The sequence below is a fragment of the Varanus komodoensis genome, unplaced genomic scaffold, assembly GCF_004798865.1.
Source record: "Varanus komodoensis strain SLA01 unplaced genomic scaffold, ASM479886v1 scaffold11, whole genome shotgun sequence".
NCBI classification, from domain to species: domain Eukaryota; kingdom Metazoa; phylum Chordata; class Lepidosauria; order Squamata; family Varanidae; genus Varanus; species Varanus komodoensis.
Window position 1 is genome coordinate 24,628,491 of NW_025335317.1, and position 14,611 is coordinate 24,643,101.

A 14,611-nucleotide genomic window follows, 5' to 3' on the forward strand; every position below is an offset into this window, starting at 1 on the left:
GTAAGTGATTTTTATTACTTCCCCATTCGGCACTACTGAGGAAATACATGAGCAATTAGGCCCTCTTAATTAGAGAGGAGCTTTAACAACTGGTATCCTTTCATGGTTTTTCCTTTCCAGTGACTACTGTTCTCTATTCTTTCCTGGCTTTATCTTGGTTTTATGCAGTTTTAATATTTTTATTCTTCATTTGAATGTTTATATTTTGCGTGTGCACTGTATATAACTCAGCGAACATTGGTTATTGGGCAGGATCTCAAAATTATATATGGAAAACAGTAATTAAAGCTCCTCACCTGCATGAGTAACAGGAAGGACAGGTTGCCACCCTGTAACTGTTGTTCTTTGAGTGGCATCTGTGCATTCACACACATGGGCTTTGCCATGCAGTGCAAGGCCTGGATCGGAGCGAAACCTACACAGCTCAGTTTCACGGGGTGGGCAGGAGCCTCTCCCTGCCACTTCCGGGGCTATGGATAAAAGGGGTGGGGCATCCACCCAGACCCTCAGTTGCCTCAAAGACCACATCATCCCAGGCATGCAAGGGTGCCGTGAATGTGAAGGAGGAGGCATTGGTGCTCACATCCAGCAACTGCTCCCTAAGGCAGGGCGCAGTAGGCTGACAACAGTCACCGATGACTGCTCGAAGGAGGACAGTTACAGGTAAGCAACCTGCCTTTCTGTGCATCACACATTTGGGCAATTAGCAAACTTACCCTTCATGGATAGAGGGCTGTCATCAGCGAAGAATTGCCAAGAGTACTGCCCTGCTGGGCGTGCAGTCTTGCCTGGCGCGGACATCTAGCCGATCATGCCAGTTGAAGGTCGGTGGAGTAGGCTGTGTGACAGCTCTGCAGATGACGTGGAGTAGGATGCCATCCACTGGGGCAGTGGACTTAGCTTGCCACATGTGGCGTTTGCTCAGGGACCTGTGGGGAGGTCAGGTCTCGCCATTAGGCCAGGGAGATGGTGCTGGACACCCACTTGGAGAGGCTCTGGGTCAAGACAGACTCCCCTTTATTTGGACCTTTGTAGCAGAGGAATAGGTGGCTGGAATATCACAGCTGTCCAGTCCGAACCTCGTAGAAAGCGAGGGCCCTGTGGACATCAAAGAAGTGTGGCACGGCCTCTGCCGGGGTGGAGCGGTTAGGGAAGAAAGCTGGGAGGACAATGTCTGGACGGACATGGAAGGAGAAGTTGATCTCAGGTGTAAAGTAGGGATCCAAGCTGAGGGCAGCCTTGTTGCTGTGAAACATGAGGAAGGGGGCATTGATCTGCAGTGCAATCAGCTCACCGGTGTGGTGGACAGACAGGAACCATGGCAGGAGGCAGAAGCCTGATGTAGCTATGGGCTCAAAGGGCCTCTTCGTGAGGCACTGCAGGACCACTGAGAGGCTTATGAGGAGGTGTGCCAGTGGGATGGGATTCTGAAGGCCCTGGAGAAACTGGTGCACGGGGGTGCGTGAAAACAGACGACCCCTGGATAGATGGGTACACGTGTGAGATGGTGAGGTGAACCTGCAGGGAAGATGGGGAGAGGCCAGGGCTGAAGTGGGTTTGGAGGTAGGAGAGAATGTGCTCCATAGAGCTGTGAGTGGAGTCGAGCCCTTTTGACCTAGAGAAAACTGTGAAGGCCCTCCATTTCACCAGGTAGGATTTGCAGGCAGAGCATTTCAGCGTGGCCTGGAGGATGGAGGCAACTGCTGTTGGGAAGGACAGATAGGATCTGTCGCCCAATGATCTTCCAGGCAGACAGGCACAGGGCCCTGGTGTTGGGTTGAAGCACCCAGCCGTCCTCCTGGGACAGGAGGCTGTGTTGCAGTGGTAGGTGGAGGAGGAGGGGGAGCCAGGAGTGCCTCAGCCAGCATGGGGTGGTCAGGATGCAGCCCGTCCTGTACCTCTCAATCATTACCCTGGTGATTAGCAGGAATAGGGGAAGGCATAGAACAGGGTCCCCTCCCACCTCAGGAGGAAGGCATCCCCCAGAGAAGTGCTCCCCCTCTGGAGCAGAAGTGCTCACACTTGGTGTTCTGGGGAGTGGCAAAGAATCCACCTCTCATACAGTCTGGGAAAAACAGAGGCCTCCAGCTCCCACTCATGTGGGGTGGTGGTGGCACAGCTCAGGGTGTCCGTCAAGCTTCATCAGAGCTGGTGCGGATGGTGTGGTTGCTTAATGCAACCTAGTGGTGGAAGGGTGTCAAACTTTATCCTATATCCTTGATGAATTACGGAGAGAACCCAGGAGTTAAGAGGTGATGTCCATCCATGCTGGGGGTAATTGTGCCAAGGCGACTGAAAGCCAGATCAGCCATGTAGAGACAAAGAGAGAAAGGATGCACGTGGAAGGAAAAGAAGTCCTTGTTCCCCTTCCTCGTAAGTAGGAGAGAGCAGCAGCAAGGAGTGGCCTTAGAGCGAGGAGTGTATAGCAGTAGGCTTGCAAGCTTATTAAGTAAAGGGAAAGTTGTTTTTTTTTTAAGGAAAGAACAGATGGAGAGCATGAGCTAGTCAGAAGAGCAGCAGAGGTTCTGATCAGCAACGTGACTGTGAGTGCTGTCAAAAAGGAACTGAGGGTGTGGGGCGGGAGCCCCTTCCCACCCCTTCCAGGTCTTCAGCTCCATCCCTTTTATCTGGAGACCTGGAAGGGGTGGGGAGGGGCTCCCACCCACTCCATGATGCTGAGCTGTGGAAATTTATCTCTGATCCAGGCCTTGCGCTGCGCAGCAAAGCCCATACGTGTGATGCACAGAGACCGAGAAGAAATAAGTAGAGACAAACTCATCCATCTTAAACAGAGATCAGTGAAAGAGACAAAACCTGAAAGGAAGAAGCTGCTGAATAATTCTGTGGAGCACTTTGCTAAACAAGACTTGCAAGTATATGCTACAGAAGGATTTTGGAGAATCAGAGTCCTGGGCCAGTTCAATACAAGAGGCTCATGTTTTCAGGCTGTTGCCCTCCAAGCCTACAAGGTCATGGAAACACATGAGGACAATCCTCTCTTCATGCATTCATTCAATATTGGAGGAAGGATACCTGAAGACCTACTGAACGAGTTACTGAAGAGGTCGACTACAGCCACTTCATTCACCTAATGCTAGAGAATTTGACCATATGGCTGCAACTTATCTGGGAGTTAGCCCCATGCAGTAGGAGTGCCAGAGGAATTTGATATTTCCAAATTCCAATAGGAAATGAACAGATTAACATCTCTTGTTCTAAAATGTGAAATGCATTCTTTGAAAGACCACATGTGTTTATTTTGAGGAATTAAATCATATAAAGCTACTATTTTGAGCACAGTTTTTGAAAATCAAACATATGGGTTAATGTGGAAGCTGAATTCAATGGAAGTTCAAGTAAAACATGTGTGAATGGGCCATTTTTATCAGTTACAGGTTAATAAGAGATGAAAATAGGTGAAAATGAAATGGATTAGGGAAAAAACCAGATTGACCTGTTCCCCCATTGAATGCAATGAGATTTACTTCTGATGACACATGCATAGAATTGCATTTAATGAAATGAAATGCTGTCTTCCTATCTAGATGGGCTATGCAAGTCCAGATCAGAATGGTGCTGGGATTCATTCTCGACTGTACTGTAGAGCATTCATCACTGCAGAGCCGAACAATGTGACCAAACGGGTGGTATTTGTTACTTGTGAGTTAGGAATGATATCTCAAAGGATTCGGATTGAGGTAAGTCATGGGAGGAGATCACTTCTGTTTCTTTTGCTTTTTTGCTTTTACATTCTTCCAAAACTATTGGTCTATCAGAGCTGACATTCAGACTGCAATAAACTTAAATCTCTGAGATGTGTTGTGATTGACATATGACAACAAAAGCTTTGGACATTGCACAGGAATGGTTGGCATTGCAGTTGAAGATGTCTGGACAGCACCAGGCAGGGAAGGCCAGAGTAGGGGTCTCCCACACCCCTTTGCCACTAGAAATGTGCTGGTCTTTAAGGTGCCAAGGGGTACTTTATGCCCATACCTCTCATTCTTACTGTTGAATGTACATTCAGACATTCCCCTGTCTTTTGCTGTTCTAGTGAAGCTATTTTATAACCTTGGAAAGCATAATAAATTATGCTTGGTCTTCTCAGGTGTTAAAACAGCTGAAACAGAAATATGGTGATCTCTACAGGCGGGACAACGTTATACTGAGTGCAACTCACACCCATTCGGGACCTGCAGGCTATTTTCAAAACACAATCTTTTTGATCACAGGGAAGGGACTCATAAAGTCATCCATTAACGCCATTGTTAGGGGAATCCTGAAGGTAAGAACAAACCCAGCCTCTAACTTTAACTGCCTGATTTCTGCTGATTGCAGCATGCAGTAGAGAAACCTGCATGGTTGGGCTGTGGAAGCATTATCATGAGCAGGTAAACTTGTGTGTCAGTCTTAGAACGCTGTCATGTTATTCTTTAATCTTCTTTATGAATTCACTAAATAAAAAAGAGCATCAAAGCAATGCACAGTCTTTAAGGAAAGAATACTTTAACACCATACTGCTAATTTCGGAATAATGCATATGCTACTTCTCATTTATTCATCTCTCTCTCTCTCTCTCTCTCTCTCTCTCTCTCTCTCTCTCTCTATATATATATATATATATATATACACGAAGTACAAGTAGAACACGTGTGAATGGGTCATTTTTATCAGTTACAGGTTAAGAGAGAGAGAGCATATTTATATATTAAATATTATACATATAATAACTTATGCTATATAATGAAATATGCTATATCAATAAAAAAGAGGCTGGCTTTGGAAGTAAGTCCCAGTGAAATCAGTGAGACTTATGACCATGCCAACTTGCAAAGGATTGTGATGCGAGTGTCCTCAATCCATCCAGCCCAGTGAAGATCTTTGTGTGCAAGTAGGCCTGTGCTTGCATATCATGACCTGCTTTGGGAACTTCTGGCATCAACTGGTGGTGCATTTACATTTGCTGCTAGGGGAGGATGCTGTCTATCTGCACTGTATTGCTCTGAATGAGTTGTGCTTGCTAGAGCACAAGTCTGTTCAAGTGTGTACCCACATCCATGTCCACGTCCTCATCCCCGTCCTCCTGTGACTGCCAAAAGAGTAGTCACGTTAATCTGCTGTAGCAAAAACATCCAGAGCACAGGACGGGCCAACAGTGCAGTCCTGTCCCCTCTGGAGTCCATCTGTGGAGTTCAATGGAATTTACTCTCAGGTATGCAGACTATGACGACTGTGGCAAGAGCTCTGACAGATTAGAGTTGAGATCAGATGAATGAAATGCTATCCTCACTTGATGCAAATACGGATGGGTGTAGAGAAAAAGAGATGAAATTGAAAACCTTGGGACCGAACAACCATGACATGCAGAAGAGGCAGCTCAGCAGCAATTGTATGGAAAGCTCAATGCTTTCAGAGGCCAAATCCCCATGGCGGGCAGGCCAAAGGTGCAAACGATGGTGGGGCACAGCACAGGGCCCAAGATGCCAGTATATTTTAGCCTAACTCTCTTTGTTCCTTCCTTCCTTCCTTCCTTCCTTCCTTCCTTCCTTCCTTCCTTCCTTCCTGTAATGACACCTTAGGAGAAGCACTTTAGCCTATCAGAATAGGTGTGTGTGTGTGTGGGGGGGGGGTTCAAAAGCATGGAAACCACTAAATGATTGGCAGTTGGGATAAGGGGACAGGTTGAGAGGATAGTGTGTGTACCGCTGGGGAATTTCGATGGGTTAGATTGGACCCCAGGCCTGGGTGTACTGTACCCATGCCTGAGTGCATTTGATAAAATCTTATACCATAATAAATCTGTTGATTGTTTTTCTTACATCATCTGTTAGCAGTGTTATGTTGACACCTTGATTTTCAACCCCTAATGTGAATTCAGCAATTTGAGCATTGTTGTAAACTACCCAGAGAGCTTTGGCTGTGGGGCAGTATAGAAATAATAACAGTACTAACAATAATATCAAAAATATAATTTAAGAGCCGGATCAAAGCTCATATCTTTGTTTATCACTAATTTTACTCATCTTTTCTCATTTTTAGAGCATTGAGGTGGCTCATGAGAATATGATAAAAGGCCGAATTTTTATCAACAAAGGGTTGTTAGAAAATTCTCAAATCAACAGAAGTCCCTTTTCTTACCTCCACAATCCAGAGCCTGAAAGACTCAGGTAAAATGGGGAAGGCTATAATTCAACCGAATGTAGTTTTTTGCTGAACTCCTGGAATGTTAAGTACTAAACAATGACTCAATGGCTGACTTATGAAAGGAAAATGAACTGAGCTTTTTCAACAAGAAAGTAAAGTTCCGTACATTTAGTATTAGGATTTTATGGCTGAAAAGAAGCATAATGTAATGGACCATTTCCACATTTCTCCCCAAGCTAACTAGGATTCCTCATGTGTATCTCTAAAGCCTTGTTCAGACGTCATGCCTGCTAATCTTAATGTGGGTAAGAGGCTCCGGACTGTACAGGCTGGACACTGCCCTCACTGTCCTTGCATGTACTTGTCCCGCCTCTTCACCGCATCCTGAGCAGGGATGACTGGAGAGGACTTCTCGTATTCACTTGCATTTGGATAGAGCCACCAGCACCCTGACCAAGCAGGGACCCTCATCACAGGGAGATTTCTACTGGCACTCAGGAGAACACTTGTTCCTGCTTTTGCTGCTCAGCCTGGCAAGGTCAGACGCAGGGAGGACAATGCTGGGGACAGAACTAGTATATGCTCCCCTGGGCCCCTTGCAGAGGGTTAGGGTTATGCCTGGGTTTAAATGGATGCAGACTCTCAGATGCAACACAAAATCACTCCACCAACTGGGGTTGCACACACACAGAGCCCTTTAATGAAATCGGTTCTTCTTCTTGTATCATTTTTGACCTATGGAGGCCCTATGAAGGCCCTGTCCATGACAAAATGTTTTACTCCAGAGACGACAAACTTAGGAGAAGTAGAGTGGCTCTAATACTGCAACAAGATGTAGCATAGGCAGTAAGAAGCTATAATGCAAAATCTGACCAAATGTCGAAGAAAGTTGGACCACTCCCAATCAGTTCTTCTGGAAGGAGACTTGAGGACTAGACTGAGTTCTCCCCATCCACTGCCCAGGTTTATCAGGGATGCTGTGAACAGTTGTAAATTTGAAGGTGGGCAGAGTATGTACAATCACAGGTCTCCTGAATATACGGTGATTATGGTTCCTTGCCCACCACCAAAAATACTAGTGATCTGTTTACAGAAGATGTGATACTCTTTGCAAGGCTGCTGAGCACTTTGATGGGCAAGGTGAGGGCAAACAAAATGCAATAGCAAGCAATTCAGCACTTAGATTGAAAACCAGGATAAATAACAGCAACTCAGCAGTTAAGAGTTGAAACCAAGATAAACAGTAGCAATTCAGGACTTAGATTGGAACCCAGAGAACTAAGGGCTAGCACTTAGCATTGCTTAGAATTTCAGCCAGGGGAACAATAATAATGATCAGCTGAACACTGTGCACAATCACAAGCTGTTTTGTACTTTGGACAAGGAACAATGTGCACTTATGGGATCTTTTCACTAAGCATGCAGAAAATTCCAACCTTGTAAAAGTTTTATATCTGCTTTTCCAGAAAAATGTTTTGAGCTTGTGCTGTTCCTGTTTAATATAACACATTCCTAGTTAATATAGTATAGAATGTCATAATGATCTGGCTTGGGCAATCAAAACAGCCCCAGTGGGTTGAAACCATAGTGAACTGCAACATTGCCATTTTGTATATTCAACACCCAGCCACAGCTTTTCATGTTGTGCAAACCCAGGGACCGTGGATTATGCAGTGTTGTTGCTTCATCCTTCCACCACCCAGCTCTGCATGACATGACAAGCCATAGCTGGCTGCTGATATTCAGAATGGCCACATCCATGCCCCATGGCTTTAATAAGACCCAGTGAGCTGCCTGATCATGTGAACTGGCTCATTCTGTACACATCGCGAAGATCCACTTGTTCCCAGAAACTAAGCTTGATCTAATCCTAGAACATGAATATAAAATATGAAAGAAGGAATACTCCAGTAAGTGTTGCATTTCTCATCTCTGTGCCAGAACTGCAACTTCAGGAATAACTTATCCATGAAATGCACCCTATTGACCTTGAGCTTATTTTCCTAAAAACGAGGAGTTAAAAGGTTTCATGTGGATGGAATGTGAGACTCTTTTTCCATTGCAACAGCTCCAGAGGGTAGCTGTGTTAGTATATTTCACCTAAACCAATAGAGTCTTTGATCTGATGAACTGGACTATAATCTATGAAAGGTTATGCCAAACTAATTGTTAATTTTTAAGGAGCCACAAGGCTATCTGTTGATTTACACACACACACACACACACGCGTGCGCGCGCGCACACACACACACACACATTGTATTTCAGTGTTTTAATATAAGAACTAAGAACTATCAACCTTGTATGTATGTACCAAGCTTTCCACTTTTAATGTGCACATACAGAAAAATGCTGCTGCCATGTAGGGAAAAAAGCAATACCACTAAGCAGGGAATATCATTCTAAATGGAGTATTGAATGAAGGGTTCCAGAATGAAGAGTTCCATTCAAGTGCTTATTTACTCTGAAGTTATATGTCCCATCTTTTGACCGAATTCTCGTCTAGACAACTTCCACAAATTGCCATAGGTTTTAAAATGTCACTATTGACACCACCTCCCTGCACACATGCAAGCACGTGGATGGAGACAGAATGTGTGTCATGCAGCCCCAGGGCAACTAAGCAGCGTCCTTTGGGCTGGGAGTGCGGGCAACAGCATTCTTCTTGAAGATGCTCCTCTGAATGACGACCTATCTTCTAGGGCAGAGAGGAAGGCACACAGGACATGGCAGAGTACATTGGATCACTACAAAACATTCCAGTCCCTGACAAGCAGAGGGCCCATTAATAAGAGCCCTTTTATGGGCTCACAGCTTGTCAGCCCTCCAGAAAAGATTCAAGCAGACATTCCAGACATTCCACTGTGGTTGAGTGACTCAACGATTCTCTGGTGCATGCAGAGCCAGTGCTGTGGGAATCACATCAGCAGGCTAATTCCGGGTTTGTCAGGGGCCCTGACAAGGTGTCCTCAGTGGCACTGTTCCCTGAATCTCCTCCTCATCCTCCTCACACTATTGGCACTATCCATTTCCTTTGAGGCTGAAAACACATACACCTTCCTGGGGGACAGGGCAAGGCATGCAGGAATTACAGCTCTGCTCGCTCACTTGGAGGGAGCAGAGGAACAGGCAGCAGCAGAGGCTCCAGGAGGCACCAGGGATTGGTGGCAGGCCCCCTACGGGGGTCGCAGCATCTAGCAATGCCTACCCCAGTGCCTGAGCTGCGAGCCACAGTGCAGGACCTTTTCTGCCATAACTTCCATGAGTTTGAAGGACGTATGGACATGACGGCTTCCCACTGCATGGTGCCCATGTTCACCTTTTGTGTAAGGATGGGGAAAGATTCAGCCAGTGCAAATTTTAAAAATGAACTTATCTACATTTTATGCAAACTGCTCTCTGAACTGCAACTTGGTTAACTTTTGAAAGTCATTTTCTAATAGCGATAGGATGTTTCTACAATAAAAAGTCATTAAAATGTGTGTATTACTTCTCACAAAATGAGGATATTAGACATTATGCACACAATGCATTTATTAGGAGAAATGTGCACAAAAATCCTTATCGATGTTTATGTAGACTTATTTTAATGGAGAGAAATAGAAATTGAAATTTTCTTCTAATTTTACTCCTATGTATATGTTTCCAACTCTGCAGCCTGTTATACTAATTGTGGAATGTATCTCTCTTCTGTATGTGAACTAGATATTCATCAAATACAGACAAAGAAATGGTGGTCCTGAAAATGGTAGCTGACAATGGCCAAGAAATAGGAATGTTAAGGTAACAATTCTTAAAGTCCCATTAAAATCAGAGGAAAAATCAGAGGAAAAAGTCAGAGCTGAGACATGGTGCTACAGTAAAGGCAGGAGGTTGAGAAACAGAAAAAATGGACCACTGGCATGCTGACTTGTCATGACTCAAAGGGACAGAGAGAGGTGAGAGGGGGATTCTGAGAGATCTATGATTCTGCAAATGAGGAAGAAAGGGCACACAATGGGAGAGAAATGGAAAAAAAGGAATGCAGAGATTGAACTAAGAAAGAAATATTGAACGAATCTCTTGGATTCATAAAAAAGTAAAGTGACTTTCAAAGGACTGGTCTGCACATTCAGTAAAATAAGGGAAAAGAATGGGATGTATCACTTTAGAAAATGCTGGATACTTGTGTTGACTGTTTCCCCATTTTTTTAAAGCTTCCTGTCTGTCAAAAATTAGTACACAGGGAGAAAAAATCCTAGCCAAGCTAGTTCTGCATTAGTTGCTGTTGTGTCCTACCTGCCAGTGTTTTGATATTGGGGGGGGGGGGCATTCAGAATTGTGATCTACCACCTGCAGTCTGACATGGCAGTGCTGATAAATGTCATAATTGGTCGTCTTGCTGGGTAAATGTCATCATTTGGGTCATCTTGCTGGGTAAACCTGTTCATCATGCTTCCCTTTGTAATGAGCATCCACTGGCATTTTGCAAATTCAGTACTAAGTTTGGGATGTTGACTAAGTATGTTGAGTCTGTACCTGAACAATGCTATTCCTGCACATGGTTTGTTTAACCCTTGAGTGATCTGCTGGGTCCATCCTGCTTCCCTCATCAGCACCATCACTGCAGCTCTGCAAAGAGGAGGACGAGTCGGCTGATCCTTCTGTCCTCCACTAACTGGTTATCAGTGACTGCAAGGAAATGCCACGTCACATAGGCTGTACATGTGACAGGAACCAAACAGGAAAAGGTGTACATAACACAGTCATATGCAGTTCTAAATTATAGCTTGGAGGGTATACTTAGTTTCTGTGGTTAGGTACACATGTAGAACTCTTGTATATGAAATGAGAGTTTATTTTATGAGAAAACTCTCACCCAAGTTCACTTGGGAGAATTCATGACTGCCTGAGAATAAAATCATAAAAGAATGATATGTTTTGCTGCAACCCTATGGCCTGCTGGAAGGGCTTCCCATGGGCCACTTGGGACATCAGAGGTCTGTCCTCAGAGGGAAACTTCAAACCTATCTCTCCACCCCTATGGAAATCTCCAGGGCCAGTTGTTCTAGGAGGGCCCTCCTGGCAAGCCCCTCAGCCTGATTCTAGGTCAGTGTGTGTCCTGGAACTGTTGTTATTAGTTTCCTGTCACTGACACCCATAAGAAAGAAGATGTAAAAAGAAAACTCTCTCACACAGAAAGACTATGGGAAAACACAAAAATGACTATGGGAAACCACTGTTCTTAACTTCTGCCCTACCATCCTGAGCCTTGAAGTCAGAGGTGTCAGAGCTTAGGTATCACGGGCACAAACACTCATGCACAGAAATTTTCTGTAAGTGAATGCTCTTCCAATAATTTTTATCTTCGGTTTTTTTTTTTTTAACTAGCTGGTTTGCCATTCACCCAGTCAGTATGAACAACAGCAACACTCTTACGAGTAGTGACAATGTTGGTTATGCAGCTTCTCTCTTGGAGCAAGAGAAGAATAAAGGATACTTGCCAGGGAAGGTAGGAACAATTTATGAAAATGAGACTAAGATAAATGACAGAAATGATGGTTTTACAAATACCTCTGCTTAATATACCCTAGTGTCAAAATGGTAATATAAGTCACCATAATGTGTGTTTACAATTGTTAGAGAAGTTCTACAGTACAGTTTACCACATTGCTTATCATTATAGGTTTTTTGATTTTAGCAAAGATACATTACCTACTAATCACTTCAGAAACAATTATAACATGTATTACATCTTACACTTTTTTTCTCCTAGTCCAGAAATTAGGCCAGGAATCTCATAAAACATTAGTCTCAGTCTAGCCAAAGCTAAGAATGTTAAAAGGTCATTTTCAAATGGCTTGCAAGATCCTTGGGAGAGGCCTTGAGAGAGGTCGTTTTGGCAGTGATACAAAAGAGGCCCTCATAGCGGGTCCTTGGCTATGGAATCCTGCCCAGGGGAGGCTAGTTCTGCTCCCTCTCTGCTGTCCAACAGGTGCAGACCACTTTATTCAAGTGGGCTGTTGGCATGCAAGCAGGTCTGTTGAACTGGATGCTGTTTTTACTCATTTACATCTATTTTCTTACATTGTTTTTATCAGTGTTTGTAAGCTGCCTGGAATGTCATTTTTGGAAGAAAGGCAGGGTACAAACCAAATAATGAAATAAAGGCATCTGAATGGAATTCAGGAAAGGGCGTGCTTAAACCTCCAGTCAAAATTGGTGGGATGCAACAGTATTTAGTATTAGCCACCGAGTGGCTGAAATCTTTTTCATTCAAAAATTGCATTAACTCTGCACAAGCACTGCCCCTGCACATTAGGGCTGGGAAAGGGAAAGGGAAAATGACCTGCATGCAAGTCCAGCCTGTCCTCCCTGCTCTTGACCTGACCACATGGTGCAGCAAGCTCTGAAGGGGGCTTTCACTCACGTTCACTTGAACACAGGTAGAATCCTAACTGAGATGCCCGATTAAGCAGGCTGAGGCAGAAGACTAGTTTAAGACCAGCTTAGCACTGTAGGCAGTGCCCTGGTCAATGTTTTCCACCACCTCCTCCATGCTCTCCAGCCTCTGCACCGGGGGCTGCTGCCTCATTCTACCTAGTGGCAGGGCTGGCCCTGGCAACTGATGAAGGGTAGGAATCATGGGGCAAAGGGTGGAGTGTGCTGATTTCCTTGGCTGGCAGGGAAGCATCTGGCCTGGTTTGCATAGAGGGAGACAGCAGGTGCTAAGAAACACTCCAGTGGAACAGGCTGCAGGTTTTCCAGGGCTGAAAAGCATGGCTTGAGAAGGATGGGCACGCATAGCTATTTAACCCTGGCACTGCCATCATATGGACTAGGCAAGGGTACAAGGTAGCTTCTGGCTAAGGAAGATGCTATGCTCAGAGCCCAGAGTTGGAGGATTTGAACTACCTTACCTACTTCTGCCTTCCTTTCTGCCAGCTGAATAAAGTAAAGGATCAGAATCCACAAAAACAAAACCAAATCAAACCAAACAAAGGGGATGCCTCTGTCATGACGGTAAAAACAGGTGGAGCCTCTTAATTACTCCAGAATCAAGATGGGACACTGAGTCACTGGAAACCCTACAGTACACATGACCACAACAAAAAGAACAGCCACACAATTTTCACATGACAGCTTAGAGTTTTTACTTCACCATCTCATTTACATAAAGAGCCGCCTTGTAATTAAAATGTTGAGGCCTTATTAGGTGCTAAATATGCAAAGATTAAATTATGCTGAAAGTAAGGAGATGGAAAAATGGGGTGGTGAGGACTGCAAAGATGTCACAAATGTTAGTTTTTGCTGAACATCAGAATGGAAAAGAGCCACTTTCTGTCCTTCCTCTAATTGTCTTTTCTGATACATGCTTAATTAAATAGGCATGGAAAATTGAAGTATATGAATGGTATCTAGGAATAGGGCAAAATGTATTTGATTCACATTTTAATACAAACTTATGTAATTTTTCACTTTCAAATCAGTATGGTGACCAAAACTTATGCTTTAAAATCCATCCTTCTACAAATTGTATAGTGAAATTGTGTCAAAACAGCATACAGAACTGGACATATTAGAGGAAATGCACACAAAATGCATATGTGGATGAAAGTAATGTTAACAGATGTATATCATAGACAGGCAGTGTGGCGTAGTGCTTTGAATGTTAGACTGGAACTCAGGAGATCTGGGTTCCATTCCCCACTCAGCCATAAAGGTCAATGGATGAATTTAGGCCAGTCACAGGTTCTCAGCCTGACCTACCTGACAGGGTTGTTGTGAGGATAAAAAGAAGAGGAGGAGAATCTTATGAACCACCTTGAGTGGGAGAAAAAGACAGAATATGCAGTAATACTGCAATATTAGAAAAATTGCTTGCAGGAATGTGTGTTTTAGGCAAAACTGCCTATAAAACTTGTGTGTGAGGAGAAACTTCCATGCAAATCTTTTTTGTTTGTTTTAAGTCAACATTTGAGTTCAACTAGAAAATTTGAAAAGTTTTCAAATTTCCAGACAAACTGAAGTTAAGACTGGAAAAATAAGAAACTGAGAGAAACCAAACTGACAGATTTGTATATTTCTATGACGTCTGTACCAGTTTCTCATTCTTGATTCTACCAGGATTTTCATGTGATAGAAGAACAAACCTGTGGCAGAACTTTTGTAACCATATCTTTGATAGAGTCATTGATATGTACTGTCCTTCTCTTCCAGGGACCATATGTAGCAGCCTTTGCATCAGCTAACCTGGGAGACGTCTCTCCAAATATAAAAGGCCCACACTGCATAAACACAGGGGGATCGTGTGAAAACCTCTACAATTATTGCCCAGTAGGCGGGGTAAGTATCGCATCTAGATGCAAGGGCTGAACTCTCTGCCACTGAAACCATAGACAACGCTACAACATTATTGAGGCACCAGTTGGTCTTTTACAGAAAACATTTTACTCTGTTTCAGCACCTCAGCGCCTGCACGCCCCAC

The 14,611-nt window shown here is 44.1% G+C and overlaps 1 protein-coding gene across 1 annotated transcript in view; it reads left to right on the forward strand.

The window, feature by feature from the left end:
* The first annotated feature begins 3,545 nt into the window (after window positions 1–3,545).
* The window catches only part of ASAH2 (N-acylsphingosine amidohydrolase 2), a 30,649-nt gene continuing 19,583 nt past the window's right edge, over window positions 3,546–14,611 (forward strand). Inside the window, exons 1-6 of the mRNA XM_044420079.1 lie at window positions 3,546–3,698; window positions 4,109–4,285; window positions 6,040–6,167; window positions 9,850–9,927; window positions 11,515–11,635; window positions 14,344–14,469. Of these exons, the coding sequence (XP_044276014.1) occupies window positions 3,546–3,698; window positions 4,109–4,285; window positions 6,040–6,167; window positions 9,850–9,927; window positions 11,515–11,635; window positions 14,344–14,469 (783 nt within the window). The remainder of the gene's footprint in view (window positions 3,699–4,108; window positions 4,286–6,039; window positions 6,168–9,849; window positions 9,928–11,514; window positions 11,636–14,343; window positions 14,470–14,611) is intronic.